Raw genomic sequence first — 19,582 nt, 5'->3', positions numbered from 1 at the left:
CATGGGTTATGTGCTATATAGTAAATAAATTCTGAATTATAAAAAGGTGATACATATTCAGAAACTTGGCAACCTCAATTCCCCTAGATGTGTCTGAACACTCAGATTAGATTTAAGTCTCTTAATAATGAAACATTAGGCTGGGGCTGACCTTTACTTTTACTGCAGGAAATGCATACTAGCTATTCTATAAGTATCAAGAAGTTAATTCTAGAATATAAAACCTTTAAACAGGGTAGGCTGGGTGGCTCAGTGGTTTAGAGCCGCCTTCAGCCCAGGGCCTGATCCTGGAGACCCAGAATCGAGTCCCACATCAGGCTCCCTGCATGGAGCCTGCTTCTCCCTCTGCCTGTGTCTCTGCCCCCCTCACCCCTGTGTCTCTCATGAATAAATAAATAAAATCTAAAAAAAAATAAAACCTTTAAACAGCTCTAGCTTATGCTTGTGTTGGCAACATGTGATCTCAATGAAAAGTGTAAAAAAGCAGACTGCCAGATGTTTTGACTACATTATACATCACATCTTAATGTTTCCTAGGTTGGCAGTTGTAATACTAGAGATTCAGGACTTTAAAATTAACAAGTTCTGTTCTAACCTTTTCTTAATCCTTACTTTAAAAATGTCTTATATTCAAAACATTCATATGCTGGAATTTTTTCTTTAAAACACGTGTGTTTAGGAAGAATGTTTATAAATCATAAAAAAATTCTAGGAGGAACATATTGTGTTTCTTGTAGTAAGTATATTATATAAACTATTGGCCTGTATGTCTGGGGAATGATATTTTCAGGTTAATTAAATATTCTGCAATATTATACCATAAGTATTATAATTTTTAAGTGTTAGGAGCTCAGTATTACTCTCATATCAAGCATGATTTGCTTGTAAATATATCAGAAGGCATTTCAAAATCTTGCTCGAGCTTGTGTCATAATTTTGAGCACCAGCTCCACTGTACATGAATTTCCTTCAGGAGGGTTCTAGTTAGTACCATTTCGGAAAATAAATTCATTCAGTAAATGAGCATTAATGCCGATTATCATTCATAATAAGACTTTGAGGAGGAGGGGCAGGTGCCATTTGAAATGGGAGTAGTGGAGAACACAGCAGCTACACCTGACCAAAACAACAAACTCCAGCCTCAGGCCAGCATTACCACATTCTCCTTAAAACATCTCCTCTACCAAAACTAATCTTCGAAGACACTCCTCTGAAAATGCAAATACCACTGCAAGGTGTGTGTGTGTGTGTGTAGTGTCCTAGTATTAATTGTATCTTTGTTAGCAAAAGGTTGATAAAGGAAATGACACAGGATAGAAAATGGTGGCATCAAGAAGAAAATGGATCTCTTAGAGAAGTGGAAATACCCATGACAAATATTACTTATTTTAAAGTTTTGTTTTAGGGCTACTATAACTACTGTTATAGATGTTGAAACAACATTTTATAATCTTATCTTGGATTGGCTTCTTATATTCGTTGTTTCCAGTGAACCTAAATGAATTCCCAGTGGCCAGATCTAATGTTTTAACATAATTCATGTTACTCAAGCTGCTTCCCTTCATGATGATTTTTTTTTAAAGCTAAGTAAAGTCATAAATAAAGACAAACACAAAATGCCTTTGGGGGAAGACAAATAAAATGTCTACTTTTAGAGCTGTTAATAATCTCACAATTTTTGTCACTTACATTTTCTTAAGTTAATATCTTTTGAAGCCAGAGAGTGTAGAATGTTTCCTCAGCCAGCTTAAATAAATTTTAAGTCTCATTTTGAATGCCCATAATGGAGATCAGTTAAAAATACAAGTAGATATTTTGTTTGATTGCTTTCTGAAATAACTTTCTTTTATAACAAAAAGCATTACTGAGGATGCTTCATTAAAAATAAAGAAACAAATCTTAGTTCAAAATTGAAATCACATTGCTCTATATTTATACTATCCCAGGAAAAAAAAATTTGGCTAAGGAAATATTCAGAGACACATAATTATTTTGCTCTAATTAGCATTGTTAATTCACATGCACATGTACAAACAAGCATTGCAGTGCAGAGCATACAGAGGTATTAAAGGGATTAAGACTACGGGTTATCTGATAGGAATAGAGAGTTTGGTGTGAACTGAATCTAAACTATATTTAATCGCCATTGGCCCCCTTGGTCAAAAGGGAAGAAAAAAAGTAAATCTAAAACAGTCACTAAAGAAACAACCTTTGCTTAAGTTGCTTGGGTGATAAATTCCCCTTGGAAATAAGTAGTGAGGCAGTTGGAAAACAGCACAACTCTGGGGCCCTGCTCCTAAGAAATATACCTGTGGCATTTACTACAAAACCAAGAAATCTATGCTGCTCTGCTCTGCTCTATATGTAATGGATGTCAAATTTTCAAATGAACTAGCAGAGTGTGTTTTAGAAAGTCTGTGGCTTCTACAGTGAATTCAGGTTCTATGGTAAACTGATGAATTAGCTAGATGTAAAAGGCTTAATAGACTTTATTTACAAAATCATTATGTTGTAAAAACAAAGGCACTACAAGGAGTTTAAAATAGACTATTTTTTAAGGCTTCTTGTGAACATCTTCCCCACTCCAGACTGCCGATTTACAAAACATTTTATTTTAGAATCTCTTGGATACAGAAAAGAGAAGAATTAAAAGGCATAGCAAATGACTGCAAATATTTTGTTTCTCATTTTAAGGTATCAGCCAAGTAACACCAGTGTATCAAATGAACTCTCAAGTTGGCAGAAGTGTTAACAAATCTGCTCGGCCCTGGTCCACTTTACCAAATATGTATTCAGATTTTTAATAACAAATATTGTGGAATGTTTGGGCTATATATCTTCTCCTTCATGATTGCAGTTAGGTACACACAGGAGGACGATGTTATCTCTGATAAGGAAGGATTCTTTATTTAATCTAAACATATCAGCATAATGGAGATTTTGTCTATAGGCTATATATATTCTATTCTTTGGGAAAGAGACTGGGCTTTTCAAATGTAAGCAAATAACTATATTATAAATCAGGCTATAACAGGCATTATTTCTGGGGGAGAGGAAATCCCACTGAGATGATCATATCATTTTATAGTTACTGAACTATTAAAGCCTTAGAAGTTTTATGTTTGACATTAATGGTCAATAGTAAACAGGAAAAAAAAAGTATTGTGCTCTGAAATGTTGACAAGCATATTGATTACAGTCTTTACTTAGTAACATTTTCAAGTTAAGCTTGGCAGCAAAGATTTGTGAGTTTTACTGCAAGCCATCATATTTGCCGTTATAGAAGTGCACAAGCAAAAAACATTAAAGTTGGAAGTATATGCAGAATCTTAGTTTTGTTTATTCTCTCAAAATAAAATGAAACCCTCAGACCTTATTCTAGATGATCAAGTTTTAATAATATCCTTCCTTGAAATATTCAGAAAATTAGGTTAAAATTGTTTTGGGGTGCCTGAATTTATTAGATTGTTGCTTTAATTCTTCATTCACAAAAACATATTTTAAACAAAAAAATAATGTAGAAAGTTTATGTAAATTGATTATGAATTTTGTGTGAATGAGCAATATTCTGAAGATTGACTCTATTCAGTAAAACCTTCCTATTTTAAGCCTGTAAAGAAACTGTTTAGGGACAATAAATAGATAGTATATAAAATCACAAGCATCATTCTTCGGTGCAAATGGAAACATAAAATTCTAGTTATAATCCTTTGTTAATTTTTTCAACAGTCATTGTTTGAATACTTCTTTGTTGCTAAACTTTCCAATTAATGTAGTTTTAATAAGAAACATGCAGACCACATCTATTATATATATCTAGAAATATACCTTAGTGACTAATTATTATCCATCAACTGTTATAGAGGCCCATTAATAATTTTCAAAACAGGATGGTGTCAGTAATATGGGAAATGCTTTTGGAATTCTGATAGTACTTATTTCTGATTCAGAAATCTTACAAGACTTATGAAATTGATTAATACCATTTTATATAAAAGTAAATTATAGTCTAAAAGAATTTCCTCACAGATTTAGAAAATAAATATTTGGTAATATTAAGTCGTAAATGCAATAACATATTTATCTATTTTCAATTGCTCCAAAGACATAGAAGCAAAATTGTCAATATTCACACATGTTACACACTAGTGTGAAGACACCACATATGATGACTATATTTGATCATCTTTGGGATGGAAAGGAAGCTCCAACATCAAACCTGATGACTACAGCATTTAGGAACAGCAAAAAAAAAAAAAAAAAAAAAAAGCTCAGTTCACACTTTAGGAAGCTGAGTTAGTATTTTGGTTTTTTCCCCCAAAGCGTACACCTGCTTTTATAAGGAAGAACCAACCATGTGAATGAGAACTGGAGTCAAGGTTAAAATAATTTTTCCCAGGAGAGTAGAGCGCATCTGAGGGAAGCAGAGGCTTAGCTCAGAGGAGCATTAATAACCAGAGGCAGCACCTCCCCTGAAAAACATTAGAGCCTCTTGGACATATGTTTGAAATTCAACCTCCCCAGTCATCCTGTGACTGTAGGGATAGGTGACAATGTCCCACTATCTGAAGAGGGGAAATACAGCACAGACCATTTTTAAAAAAACATCACTTTAGAAAATAATACAAAATAGGTAAAGTATTCTAACTGTCAAGAAACCTTTGCAGATGATTGAAGCAAAGCTTTGTCTTTCCAATTATTGTTTGCCCTTCAGCTGACATACATGCCGAGTTGCATCAATAGGATTACAACGGAAACGGAGTCATCTCCAGGTTTCCTCTGTTTGGATCCCTTGATCTTGTTTAAAGAAACAGGCTCTCGGGGAATGCACAGAAAACAAACTTTCCCGTGGAAGTTCCGAGGTCTCCCCCCCCTTCTCCCACCCTCACAAACCTGCCTAGTTTTAGCCGTGGCACCGGACAGAAATGTCATGGTCATGTTGCACCACTTCACTTGTTGAATTGTGCGAAGGCAAGCGCTTGACCCCAGTAACTTAGGAACCACCTTGCTCTTAAATCACCCCCGAGATTTCTTGCCGGCTCGAAGGCACTGTCTTACCTGCATGTGTCCCTGGTACATTCTGCTCGGGCTTCTTCAGGGCTCCCGAGGCCGCCGGATGCTTTCCCCGCGTTTACTTGCCCACGGACGGAGGCGAGGAGGCGGCGGGCGCGCTGTGGTCAGGCGAGCCCCGGGGCCGGGGCAGGGGCGGGGAGGCTCCGCGCGGCCCGCCGCTCAGCGGGCTGCCGGGAGCTGTTCTCCGCTCGGGGTGCTGAAAGCGGACTCGGGGAGCGCGCGGAGGAGCCGAGGAGCCCCGGCGGCCACGCTCAGCCGCAGGCGCAGGTCCTGCTCCGCCGGGCGCCTCTAGAACTCCCTGCTTCTCCACCCAACTCCTTCTCGCCTCCCGACGGGCTGCCTCATGCCTCTCTCACTATCTTCGTCGCTAACCCCCTCCCCCTCCCAACCCTGACGTGAGCGCCCCCACCAGCCGCCGCCGCAGCCGCCGAGCCGGGCGCGCGCCGCCCTCCCGGCCGCGTCCCTGCCGAGAGGCCGCGGGCCGGGCGCGCGCGCGCGTCCCCGGCGGACCCGGGAGCGCCCGGAGGCGGTGCGCGCTCGCGGCGGCCAAGTGCCCGCGGGCGGTGGTCGCGCAGGGCGTGCAGGTGCGGCCGCGGCCGCCACGGAGATGCCGGCAGCCGACGGTCAGAGGCGAGAAAGTGGGAGGAAAACGCTCGGTCTCTGCGGGGGCCATCGATACCGCCTGAGCCTGGCATCCACCAGGCATAATAGGCTGAGCGTGGGGGCTTCCGAAGAGTTTACTTCTGATTCAGTTCGCACAAGTTACCTCCGTGCCATTCCGCGAACAAAGACTCCCCACTCACCCCGCCCTCCGTTCATTGCCGAGCATTGCGTTTAAAGTCCCCGAACCCCAGGCCTTCCATGATTTTTCTCCCTAGCACTTAACATCATCTAACATCCTGTATGTTTTACATGTTTTATTTGTTGTCTGTCTCTAGATAGGCAACGTTATTTCCATGAGCCCAGGGATACTTGGGGAGAGGAGTGTATCTGATTTTGCACGGATGTATCAGAATAATATTGTACCTCCTGCCACAGGGTGGGTCCTCTAAAAATATTTGTTGAATGAATAGGTCGTTACTATAGAATATCTAGGTAGAGTGCATTTAGATATGTCCCAAGTTAAAGAGACTGGATAGGGGGATCCCTGGGTGGCGCAGCGGTTTAGCGCCTGCCTTTGGCCCAGGGCGTGATCCTGGAGTCCCGGGATCGAGTCCCACACCCGGCTCCTTGCATGGAGCCTGTTTCTCCCTCTGCCTGTGTCTCTGCTTCTCTCTCTCTCTGTGTCTTTCATGAATAAATAAATAAAATCTTAAAAAAAAAAAAAAGAGACTGGATAGTTCCATAGTCTTCACGTTATAAATGTGTATACATATACACACACCATGTGCTGGCATAAATGTATATGATTACATAGCTTTGTTGGTAATAAGATCTCCATTTCACTACAACATGCCCTCCAGGGTATATACAGCATGGTACAATCCCCGCAATAGTGCGTATAGCATGATATACATTTCAAAAAGTTAAAAAAGTATATCAGCTCCCTAGGAACATAAATATATATCATATATAGCAATATAATAAGGAAAGCAGTACGAGAATGAATATAGTATCCAGAATGTTGGTAATATTGGGTGGAGAGAGGCGGGGAAAGAGATGGGGAAGCATTTTACATGAAGGTTAATTGTCAAGGTCTTAGCTATTAGGTTGGCTGGTGATTTGAGGATATGTATTATTACTCTATAAAAATTGCTATATGACTAAATAAAACAGAACTATGCATGGACTAGTGAGAAAAGGGTGAAATGACTCAAAGAAATGATTAATCTAATTCGGTACATCCGTGGTCCTAAAACAACGGACTGACCATCCAACCAACCAACCACAAAATGAGCAAGACTTATAAAGGCAGGAGATATGGATTCCTATTAGATTTCACCAGTAGTTAACCTTGGAAAATTTCCTTTGCCCTCTTTAGATTTCAGCTTCTCCACATCCAACCCTTGCATAATAAATTCATTGTTTTATCCTGAAAATTGAGATATGTTCATAGAAAAACTGTAAGGTACCACCCATTTTTGTTTTATTGTCCTTTATAGGGCAGAGCACTGGAATAGGAGTCAGCAGGCAGAAGTGGTAATTCCATCTTACTACCTCACTGATCTTTTGAACAAGTCTACTAATTTTCTATTTTCTCAGTTTTGAAGTAAGGCAAATATCTGCTCAGCCTACTGCACAGGTCTGCTGAGGACTGAATGCATGCAAAGGGAGTTATAAATTATAAATCACCATATATGAGTATATACACAGACTTTTTTCCAGTCCAGAAAAGATGAGTGATCATTTCCTGAGATGTCAAGCTGTACAAATTTAAAAGAGGGGGAATGTTTATTGTGAAATGCTAGCATATTGGTATGAAAATCTGGGGGAAATTCTACTGTTTGATTTGAAAGTGCTAGAATTCTATGAAGCAACAGTGGGGCCGAACTTTTCCAATCCATAATAAGCTTACCATTATCTAATGGCAGATTCAAGGAGCCATCAACCATAAAAGCATTTGGGCCAGCATGGCCACTATCTAGAGCTGAAGATAAAATTCAATTTATCATTTTTAAAACTTAAGTAACTCATTTAGTCGTTCCCTACATTCAGAAAATCCCAGGAATGAAAGTGCATCTGTGAAGACAACCCTGTCTTCATCTTTATTTATTAAGAACTTAGTACATGGGAGTGCTGTGCCAAGTGCTGAAATACATTGTTGAATAATACAAGTGTGGTCTCTATCTTCATTGAACCCATAGTCCAGCTTCTGGACAGGAGTACATTTGACCACCCTAGAAAGATAAATTTATCTAGACTTTTCAAAAACAAACAAACAAACAAACAAACCTTTACAGAGATTCCACAATTTCCCATTTCCCCTATTTAAAAGTTTATATCCAACCTCTTCTAGTCAAATATTTCCCCTCCAGTTTTGAACTTTAATCCTTTCTATAGCACAAATACTTCCTTCAAAGCCTATAAATAAAAGCTTTGTGAGCAAAACACATTTGGCTGACTATTAATTCAAATGTCAGTATCTTAAGATACTTTTGATTCACAGAACCATCTAGCAATTTATGCATCTCATTTGGCTAGACCAAAAACTGCCATCCAAATCTAGCATTTTAGCTCAAGTAATATGGTGTTTTGTTGCAAAAAGAAACTTTTCATGTGCAAATAGATAGACGAATAGAAAAATCCATAGGATAAAACAGGTATGAACTGTATTCTGGTGAACCCTAAGGATTTTATGATACACATAACAAAAAGCTGAACCATAATATATTTGTAGAAATCTTTTTTGAAAATTGCAAATGGGTTGTTTTTAAAAGGAGAAAATGTGCATAACTTTCTCTATTATCTAACTTCAGTAATGGTGAGAAAGCATCTCTTTGTGTAATTTCTGTTCTCCCCAGGAAATCATTAAGGTAAACTGGCATAAGGCAAACAAATCAGAGATGCAGTAGTTTGGAAAAGGTGTGGTTCTTTTGGAACAAAGGCAAGTGGCAAGAGCTATGTGTCTGCTTCTCTGATACTAGAATAAAAATGGAAAACACTGCCAAACATCTAAATGCTTTATTTGACCCTTCACAGTATTTTCTAGTTTTCATATTACAGATTGGAATCATGGGAAAAACAACTTTGAAGATGAATTGGTAATATGTGTCAAACTCAAACAATTACATCTATTATAGGGGAAGCAAAAGAAGAGTCTCTGTATACACCGTGCAAGGACTGGCTATTAATGAATCTTTTCTAACCAGACCCGCACACAGGTACACAATTCATTGGCAGTAATATGACCATCAGCAACAGTCTGACTTATAAGTGGCTGGATTATGATCGCCCAGGTAAACTCAAAATAATTCATATTATTAGGGCAGACATTGCATGTGAGGAAAAGTAAGATAATCCATAGCTCATTCCTTTCACATTGTTGTTTTGCAACCTAAAATGGGCATGATTTAATACCAGATACTGGTTTCAGAAAATATTTCTCATTTTAAGTGTAAAGACCCTTCATAATCAAAGTGTGGTCTACTGACCAGCAGCATCAGTGTCCTGGGAGTTTATTGGAAATGCTGACTCTCAGGTCCCATCCATGACTTACAGAATCAGAATCCACATTTTATTTTATTTATTTTATTTATTTTATTTATTTATTTATTTTTAGAATCCACATTTTAACAAGATCCTGAAGAGCTTTGTATTACCATCAAATTTGAGCAAAAACTGTTGCCTAGATGGTTTATTTATTCATGTAAATATGTGGCAAAGCTAGCTCTTGCCTTTTGCAATGATAGCACATGAGCAACATCTGTACCAAGAGAAAAGCGCAATGCATATTCTCTTCTATTTATAAGAAAATTTAGTACATGGGAGTGGCCATGAGGACGTGATGTAAAATCACAACACACTTAGTTTTCTTACTTACTGTATTTTGAGTGGCCAGAGGACGTGATGTAAAATCACAACACACTTAGTTTTCTTACAGCAAGAAATGTGCTAATACTGCTTTCAGTTTTAATTATTATAATTAAACTAAAGAGTTGAGCAGAGGCAAAATATATTTTGTATTGATCAAGTTAAATTTTATTAACAAATGAATCCTTCTGCATTTTAAATGGTTATTGAAAATTCAGGATTTATTAAATCTCTTAAAAAGCTGAGTAATAATGATGATGTCAGTATGTTGTAGATTTAAAAAAATCATTAATAATAGTCTTTTGGTGGTGATTCAACCATTCTTTTATAATCCATACAATTCGAACCCTGCTGCTCAAAGATGGTGTAGGAGAGAACAAAAGTAAAAAAACTGTAGACCCAAATTAAAATGACTAATTGGTTTTTATTGCTCAATCAGAGGGAGGAACATTTTGTTAAAGTTTGCCCACTTGCCCTTTTTGTGTCTTTGGCACACTGAATGGGATTAACTGGAGTTCAGGGCATTAGATCTAGAAAGAATTTTGGAAGCCCACACAGCAGACCCTAGTTGTCAGGGGAATTATGGACTTATGTCAGGGAATACATGGACTCTGGTGACTAGAAGATGGCAGCAATGTTCTTCTAAATGAATAAACAAGCCGAAGGCTTCAGAGTTAGGCCTCCTATTAAACCAATTTAAGAAATTACACTAAAATAATTTATATATATTTTTTCTTTATGACAATGTTCTTTCAGCAACCCAATATTGCCTTTAATATTAAATGTACCTAATATTAGTCTTGGTGAAAATATGTTTGCAAACAGAAATGTCTCTTGCTTTTGACTCCTCCTTACTATTCTTATCACCACCATCCTAGCACAAACTCTTTTAATCTGTAACAATCTCAAAGCTAGTTTTATCACTTTCACTCATCTCTATGCTAGGCAATCATAATCATTGCAGCCAGATCAATTTCATAAAGACAAGCATTGATCATATTATTGCCCAGTTCAAAAATCTTAGTGCTTTCTTATTGCCTACCAATATATATAAACATTAGCTTTTTATTCATAGTCATGGAACATAGTTTGCCACTCAGAGCCATTTTTTCTAGTGTCAGGGAGCACTATCTCTGCTTTGAGGGAGCATTTCTTCCCCATTTTTGCCCATTTGTGTGGTAGGAAACATTTTACCACCAGGCTTTAGGGGTCATACATATGACCCCGGCTGAGCCAACAGTGCATTTAATCCCCATAGACACAGTTAGGGATGGGCATATGACCCAAGTCAGCCAACCAGGGCAAATGGATTCGGTTCCAGGACTATTTGGGAGCAGACTCATTCTTCTTCTAGACCAGGTGCACTAATGATGTAAGTTTGAAGCTGCCAGCATCTAGCACTCTAAAACTGGAAAGAAAACCAACATCAGGGAGAAAGTCTAGTCAGGCTCCTGGGGACAAAATTTGAGCCACTAAATAAACTATACTTAAAGCTAGCTTACTTCTCAATTTTAGTTATTTCAGTTAATAGATCCTCTTTTCTGGTTAAGTTGAATTTTCTGTCACTTGCAACCAAAAGAATACTTATTAATACAATCATCTTCCACAAACTGGTCCTTGTCATTTTTCAGTTCTGTATATGTCCTAACTTTGTAATAACTATAATATTATATTAACATCCAAACAGTCCAAGTTATACTCATACTCTTTCCTTTACTCCTTTGGAATGAAAGCTCATTCTTCTTTCAAGTTTGGTTTCAAATTCCATTACCCTCATAAAACCTTTATTGATCCTCTACTTGAACACATACCCATGCTGGGAATTCCTTATAATACAAAATATTTTATTTACTTATTTGAGAGAGCAAGTGAGTGAGCATGAGTAGAGGAGTGATATAATCTATAAGAAATGTAGAATAACTTCTAAGGTAAATCCATGGTTCTAATCCTGGTTCACATAATTCTCCTTTCCTAGATTACCCTATTCCCATTAACCTACTATTACAACAGACAGTTCTATGGGGGAAAATGAAATCTTAAGGCTATTTTGAAAGAAGAAATAAGACTTTGATGTGATATATAATACCTGCGGATAAATGCTTGTAAAATTATAAGTTTTTAAAAATAAAATAGTCTTGGTATTTATTAAAGCCTATGGTATTTTGTGACAGGATGGCAGAGACTATTTTTTAATTCCATAAGGAATGAATCACTAGGATCACTAGGATATTATATACTTAGAGTGCCTTAGTTTAGACTCTTATTATATACCTTCTGGACTAAGAGCTCCTAAATTTTTACACATCCTCTCCCTCATTATAATTCTCTATAAAATAATGAAAGTCAACGTTTAAAAATAAATGTAAATTGCAGATGGCAGTGTAGGAGGACCCTAAGTTCACCTTGTCCATGGATACAACTAGATAAATACTCATATCAGTGTAAATAACACAGAAAACAACCCAAAGACTGGCAGAACAAGCTCCACAGCTAAATGTGGAGAAGACACTACATCAAAAGGGGTAGTAAGGGCAGATATGCAGTCTGTAGCTAAATGGAACTGCAGAACTATTCACAGAAGAGAGAGATGCAGAGGGTGCAATGAGAGACGAGAAACAGGCCTTCATGCCAGGAAGCCCAAATGGGTAAGACCAATCTCCATATCATTTGGCTTTGAAAACCAGAGGAGCTGAATACGGTAGGTTCTTATAACCAGTAAGACTTAAAACCTGGAATTAAAAAAATCAGGCTTGGTTGGCTTTGGGAGAAACAGGAGGGTGAAAGGAAACGGAGTTCTCACTCTTAACAGCACAACAAACAACCCAACAGGAGGCAGCATAGAAGCAGCAGTTTGAAAAAGCCTGGTGTATATGGAACGGAGAATTATTTACTGATCTTAGAGCATGTGCCAGAGGGACAGAGATCTCAGGAGACACCTCAAGGAAAAAGAGCTGGTAGGTGCTATTTCCCTCCTCCACCTCCCATCCTAAATACACAGCCACCTCTAGGAAACAGCATGGAGTTGAAACACACTAATTTGGGGAGGGAAACAGAAATCCAGATCCAGAAAGCATATAAAGCTCCCAACAGAACCAATCCAAAGAGATCCACACCAAGCTACATAGTAGTTAAAATGATAAAAAGTAGTGACCAAGAGAGAATTTTAAAAGCAGCAAGAGAAGAGAAAACTGTTACGTACAAGGGAAATGCCATAAAGTTATCAGCTGATTTTTTAGCAGAAGCCTTGCAGGCCAAAAGGGAGTGCCACTATGTATTCAAAGTGCTGAAAGGAAAAAATATGCAGCCAAGAATACTCTATCCAGCAAGGCTATCATTCAGAATAGACGGACTGATAAAGGGTTTCCCAGACAAATAAAAGTTAAAAGAATTCATAACCAGTGAACCAGACTTACAAGAAATGTTAAAGGAGAATCTGAGTGGAAAGGAATGGCCATAAGAGTAAGAAAACTAGGCAGCACAAAAGCAGTGAAAATAAGTATATCTGTAAAAATCAGTCAAAAGACTCACAAAATAAAAAGATGTAATGTATGACACCATATACCTAAAACATGTACTGTGGGAGGGAGAGGAGTAAAGAATGGGTTCAAACTTAAGAGATCATTAACATAATATAATATAGACTGCTATATGCAGAAGATGTCATATACAAACTAATGGTAACCAAAAATCAGAAACCAGAGGCAGATATGTAAAAACTAAAGAGAAAACATATCACTTTGAAAATATATCACTAATAAAAGTCAACTAATTGTGAAAGAAGAGGTCAAGAACAGAAAAGAACAAAGAAAGATTACAAAAGCAAGCAAAATAAGTAACAAATGGAAGTAAATATATATATATCAATAATTAATTTGAATGTAAAATGGATTAAATGCTGCAGTCAAAAGCCATAGGGTGATGGAATGGATAAAAAAACAAGACCTATCTATATGCTGCCTACAAGACACTCATTTCAGTCCTAAAGACACATGCAGATTGAAAGTGAAGGGATGGAAAAGTATTTACTATGCAAATGGAACTTGAAAGAAAGCTAACTGGTAATAGTTGTATCAGACAAAATAGACCTTAAAACAAAGACTGTAACAAGAGACAAAAAAGGACACTATATAATAATAATGAGAACAATTCAATAAGAAGATATGACAATTGTAAAAATTCATGCACCCAACTTAAGAACACTCAAAAACTTAAAGCAGCTAATAACAAACATAAAAGAAGTAATTGATAGTAATAAACTAAAAGTAAGGAACTTTATCACCCCACTTACATCAATGGACAGATCATTCAAACAGAAAATGAAAAGGAACGAGTGGCTTTGAATGACACACTGGACCATATTGATTAATAGATAAATTCAGAACATTCTATCTTAAAATAGAATGCACATTCATTTCAACTGCAAATAGAATAGTTTCCAAAATACACCACATATTAGGCCACAAAATAAGTCTCAACAAATTAAGAAAGATTGAAGTCATAGCATGCATCTTTTCTGACTACAATGCTATGAAACTAGAAGTTGACCACAAGAAAAAAAAAATCCAGAAAGAGCACAAATGCATGGAGGTTAAAGAATATGCTACTAAACAATGAATAAGTCAACAAAGAAATCCAAGAGGAAATAAAAAAATACATGGAGACAAAAAAAAAAAAAAAAAGAAAACACAATGTCTAAAATCTTTGGGATGCAGCAAAAGCTGTTCTCAGAAGGAAGTTAATAGCAATACAGGCCTGCCTCATGGAACAAGAAGAATCTCAAATGAACAACCTATCTTACACCTAAAAGAGTTAGAAGAATAAAACCCAAAACTAGTAGAAGAAAGGAAATTATAAAAATTTGAGCAGAAATAAGTGAAATAAAAACCAATATATATATATAACACATTAATGAAACCAGGAACTGGTTCTTTGAAAAAATCAACAAAATTGATAAGCCAGACTTAGAGAGAGAGAGAGCTCACATAAAGAAAATCAGAAATGAAAGAGGAGAAGTAACAACTGAAACCACAGAAATACAAAGGCTTGTAAGAAAATATTATGAAAAATTATATGCCAACAAATTGGACAACCTAAAAGAAATGGATAAATTCCTATAAATATATAACTGTTCAAAACTGAATCAAGAAGAAATAGAAAATTTGAACAGACCAATTACCAGCAGTGGAATTGAATCTGTAATCAAAAAGCTCTTGAGCAGCCCTGGTGGCTCAGCAGTTTAGCGCCACCTTCAGCCCAGGGTGTGATCCTGGAGACCTGGGATCGAGTCCCCGGTCAGGCTCCCTGCATAGAGCCTGCTTCTCCTTCTGCCTGTGTCTCTGCCTCTCTCTCTCTGTGTCTCTCATGAATAAATAAAATAAAATCTTTTAAAAAACCAACCAACCAACCAAACAAACAAACAAACAAAAAACAACACAAAGCTCCAGCAGGAGCACCTGGGTGGCTTAGCTAGTTAAGCATCTGACTCTTGATTTTGGTTCATGATCTCAGGGTCTGGAAAGTGAGCCCTGCATCAGGTTCAGTGCTTGGTGTGGAGTCTACTTGAGATTCTCTGTCTCCTTCTCTCTCCACCCCTCCTCCTGCTTGAGTGGATTCTCTCTCTAAATAAATAAGATCTTTAAAAAAAATCTCCCAACAAACAAAATTCCAGGACTAGACAGCTTCACATGTGACTTCTACCAAACATTTAAAGAAGACTCAATACTTATTATTTTCAAATTTTTCCAAAATATAAATGATGAAAAGCTTCCAAATTCATTCAATGAGACCAGTATCACCCTGACTTCAAAACCAGATAAAGAGACTACAAAAAAAGAATTCTAGGCCAATATCTCTGAAAAACATAAATGTGAAAATCCTTAACAAAATATTAGCAAACTTAATCCAACAATACATTAAAAAAAAAAGCATTCACCATGATCAAGTGGGATTTATTCCTGGGATGCAAGGGTGATTCATTATTCATGAATCAATCAACATAATACACCACATCAATAAAAGAAAGAATAAAAACCATATACTCATTTCAATAGATGAAGAAAAAGCATTTGACAAAGTACAACATCCATTCATGATAAAAACCTTTAACAAAATAGGTTTAGAGTGAACATATCTCAACATAATAAAAGCCATATGTGAAAATCCTACAGCTAACATCATACCCAATGGTGAAACACTGAGAGCTTTTCCTCTAAGGTCAGGAACAAGGCAAGGATGTCCACTCTTACCACTTTTATTCAACATAGTACTGGAAGCCCTAGCCATAGCAATCAGAAAACAAAAAGAAAGAAAATTGATAAGGAAGAAGTAAAATGTTCACTATTTGCAGATGACATGATACTACATATAGAAAACCCTGAAGACTCCACAAAAAAATTGCTAGAACTGATAAATTAATTCAGTAAGGTCATAGGATACAAAATAAATATACAGAAATCTATTGCGCTCTATATACTAATAATGAAGCAGCTGAAAGAGAAATTAAGAAGGCAATCCCATTTACAATTATATCAGAATTAATCTTAAAACCCAGGAATACACTTAACCAAGGAGGTGAAAGATTTGTATTGTGAAAACTACAAAACACTGATGAGAAAACAGAGGATGACACAAACAAATGGAATGGAAGAACAGACATTGCTAAAATATCCCTACGATCCAAAGAAATCTACAGGTTTAATGTAATCCGCATCAAAATATTAACAGGATTTTTAACAGAACTAGAGAAAACAACCCTTAAATTTGTATGGAAACACAAAAGACCTTGAATAGCCAAAGCAATTTTGAAAAAGAAAAACAAAGCTGGAGGTATCGTAATTCCAAAGATCAAAGTATACTACAAAGCTGTAGTAATAAAAATAGTATGGTACTGGCACAAAAATAGAAACATGGATCAATGGAACAGAACAGAAAGTCCAGAAATAAATCACAATTACATGGTCAATTCATCTTCATCAAAGCAGGTAAGAATATCCAATGGAAAAAAGACAATCTTCAACAAATGGTATTGGGAAAGCTGGACAGCTACATGAAAAGTTTGAAACTGGACCATTATCTTATACCATACACAAAGATAAACTCAAAATGGATTAAGGACCTAAATGTGAGACCTCAAACCATAAATATCCTAGAGGAGAGCACAGGCAGTAATTTCTCTGACATCAACCATAGCAACATTTTTCTAGATATGTCTCCTGAGGCAAGGGAAACAAAAGCAAAAATAAATTACTGGGACTTGATCAAAATAAGCAGGTTCTGCACAACAAAAGAAACAATCAAGAAAGCAAAGAGACAGCATACTGAATGGTAAAAGATATTTGCCCATGACATATCTGATAGATGGTTAGTACATAAAATATACAGAGAAATTACGCAACTCAACATCGAAAAATAAATAATTCAATTAAAAATGGGCAGAAGCTATGAACAGACATATCTCTAAAGAAAACATACAGATGGTCAACAGATGAAAAGATGTTCAACATCACTTGTCATTAGTGAAATGAAAATCAAAAACATAATGAGATATCACTTTACACCTGTCAGAATGGCTAAAATAAAAAAAAACCAAGAAACAATAAGTATTGGTGAGGATATGGAGAGAAAGGAACACTTGTGCACTGTTTGTAGGAATGCAAACTGGTGCAGCCACTGTGGAAAATTCTATGAAGCTTCCTTAAAAAGTTTGAAATTAGAATTACCCCTATGATCCAGGAATTGAATTACTTGGTATTCACCTAAAGAATACAGAGGATCTATGCACTTTTATGTTTATTCCAACATTATTTACAATATCCAAAATATGGAAGCAGCTCAAGGGTCTCAATAGATGAATGGATAAAGAAATGTGGTATATTTATACAATAGAATATTATTTACCCATAAAAAGGAATGAAATCTTGCCATTTGCAACAACATGGATGGACCTAGATGGTATAATGTTAGCAAAATAAGTCAGTCAGAGAAAAACAAATACCATATGATTTCACTCACATGTGTATTTTAAGAAAAAAAATGAACAAAGGAAAAAAAAGACACAGATAAAAAAACAGACTCTTGGGGCACCAGGGTGGCTCAGTCGGTTGTGTCCAAGCTCAGGTCATGATCTCAGGCTCCTGATATCAAGCCTCAACTCTGTGCTCAGTGTGAAGTCGGCTTGAGATTCTCTCTCACTCTCCTTTTGCCCACCAACTCCCTCTAAGATACATAAATAAATCTTTAAAAAAAACAAAACAAAACCCAGACTCTTCACTATAGGGAAAAAACAGTTACCAAAGATGAGGTGGGTGAAATACATGAAAAGGATTAAGAGTATACTTATCTTGATGAGCACTGAGTTATGTATAGAATTGTTGAATCACTATATTATACACCTGAAACTAATATAACACTGTATGCATCCTGGAATTAAAATAAAAAAATAAAAATAAATGTAAATTATTTTATGTTTTTAGAGGGAGAGAGCACAGGAGTGAACAGGGGCAGAGGGAGAAGGAGAGAATTTTAAGCAGGCTCCATACGTAGTGCAAAGCCCAGCCCTGAGATCATGACCTAAGCTGAAATCAAGAGTAGACTGCTGGGGCAGCCCGGGTGGCTCAGCGGTTTAGTGCTGCCTTCAGCCCAGGGCCTGATTCTGGAGACCCGGGATAAAGCCCCATGTCAGGCTCCCTGCATGGAGCCTGCTTCTCCCTCTGCCTGTGTCTCTGCCTCTTTCTTTTCTCTGTGTCTCTCATGAATAAATAAATAAAATCTTTAAAAAAAGGGTAGACTGCCTAACCCACTGAAACACCCAGGCACCCTGAATGTAAATTTTAAAACAATCCTTCAACTTTCTTCATTAACAAGAAGACAAAATCCACATTATTTTTAGCACAAGTAAAGCTCTTCACTATTTTTTCCATCTAAGTTTCTTTTTCCACAAGTCCCCAGGTATAATTCAGATTAACCAGCTCTTTGCTGTCCACAGAATATACAATACTGGATTATACTTGCACACCTCTATGCATGCTGTTCCCTCCATTTGTAGCTCTCTTGCTTCTTTCTTCTCCTTGATGTGCTAGGGAATCCATATATTGTTTCAGGTCTTTGTTCAAGTATCAACTCTATTGTAAAGTTTTCCTTTACTCTTGCATTCCTTGTTTGTGACTGCATACTAGTTTTATATGAATGTCATCAGTGTTACTTTACAAGAGTATAATTATTTGATAACAAATTTGCCTCTTTCACCAGACTATAGGGTCTTTGTAGATAGAGATTGTTCTTACCCATTGTTGTTTGCTCATGGCAGTTTCCTCACTGTACTCACAGAGTACAGTGCCTTGTAATCTGTGAGTGCTTAATAAATGTTTGTTGCATGAATAGATGTTCATCTTTTCATTAATAATATGCCCTGAATTTTCCAAAGTGATACATTTTTTTTTTTTAGGATAGAGTGTGCACATGCAAGGGGGGATAGGGTCAGAGAGAAAGAGAGAGAGAGAGTGAGAGAGAGAGAGAGAGAGAATCCTCAAGTGGACTCCTTGCTGAGTAAGGGGCCTGACACTGGCCTGATCTCACAACTCTGAGATCATCACCTGAACTGCAACCAAGAGTTAGACACTCAATTGACTGAGCCACATCTGATGCAATGAATTCTCAGTGAGTAAATATGCAAAAAACATGTCAACGTTAATCAAGAAAATAAAATATAAGTTTTATCCATTTAACAAAATAAAGAATTGGGCATTCAAAAGAAATGGAGTCATAAATCCTCTAATGAGATGTCGTTTTCAGACACATGCAGTATTAGATAAATTAAGACCCACAGAAAGGTAGAGTTGAGAGGGATGCTAATAATCACTTGCATCATGCACTTGATTTTACAGATGGAGAAAATGAGGCCTAGACAAATTAAGGGACTAACCTGATCCAGGTCTCAGCCCTGGCCAACCCTCTCTGACTAGCTCAAATGATTGAAATCAAAGGGCTTGACTGCTTCAGGAAAAGGAGTGTCAGAACTACTTGACCAACTTATTGAACCTTC

The 19,582-nt window shown here is 37.0% G+C and overlaps 1 protein-coding gene across 4 annotated transcripts in view; it reads right to left on the bottom strand.

The window, feature by feature from the left end:
* PEX5L (peroxisomal biogenesis factor 5 like) overlaps nt 1-5,502 on the bottom strand; it is a 234,551-nt gene extending 229,049 nt beyond the window's left edge. Inside the window, exon 1 of one of the 4 annotated variants that reach the window (XM_026007210.2) lies at nt 5,059-5,502. In XM_026007210.2, the coding sequence (XP_025862995.1) occupies nt 5,059-5,079 (21 nt within the window). In that variant the 5' untranslated portion in view covers nt 5,080-5,502. The remainder of the gene's footprint in view (nt 1-5,058) is intronic. The other 3 variants (XM_072752613.1, XM_072752609.1, XM_072752618.1) reach the window with 3 other exon arrangements.
* Nucleotides 5,503-19,582: the final 14,080 nt, after the last annotated feature.

Source organism: Vulpes vulpes, chromosome 3 (assembly GCF_048418805.1).
Source record: "Vulpes vulpes isolate BD-2025 chromosome 3, VulVul3, whole genome shotgun sequence".
In the NCBI taxonomy this organism is placed as follows: domain Eukaryota; kingdom Metazoa; phylum Chordata; class Mammalia; order Carnivora; family Canidae; genus Vulpes; species Vulpes vulpes.
This window is presented reverse-complemented; position numbering and strand designations above follow the sequence as displayed.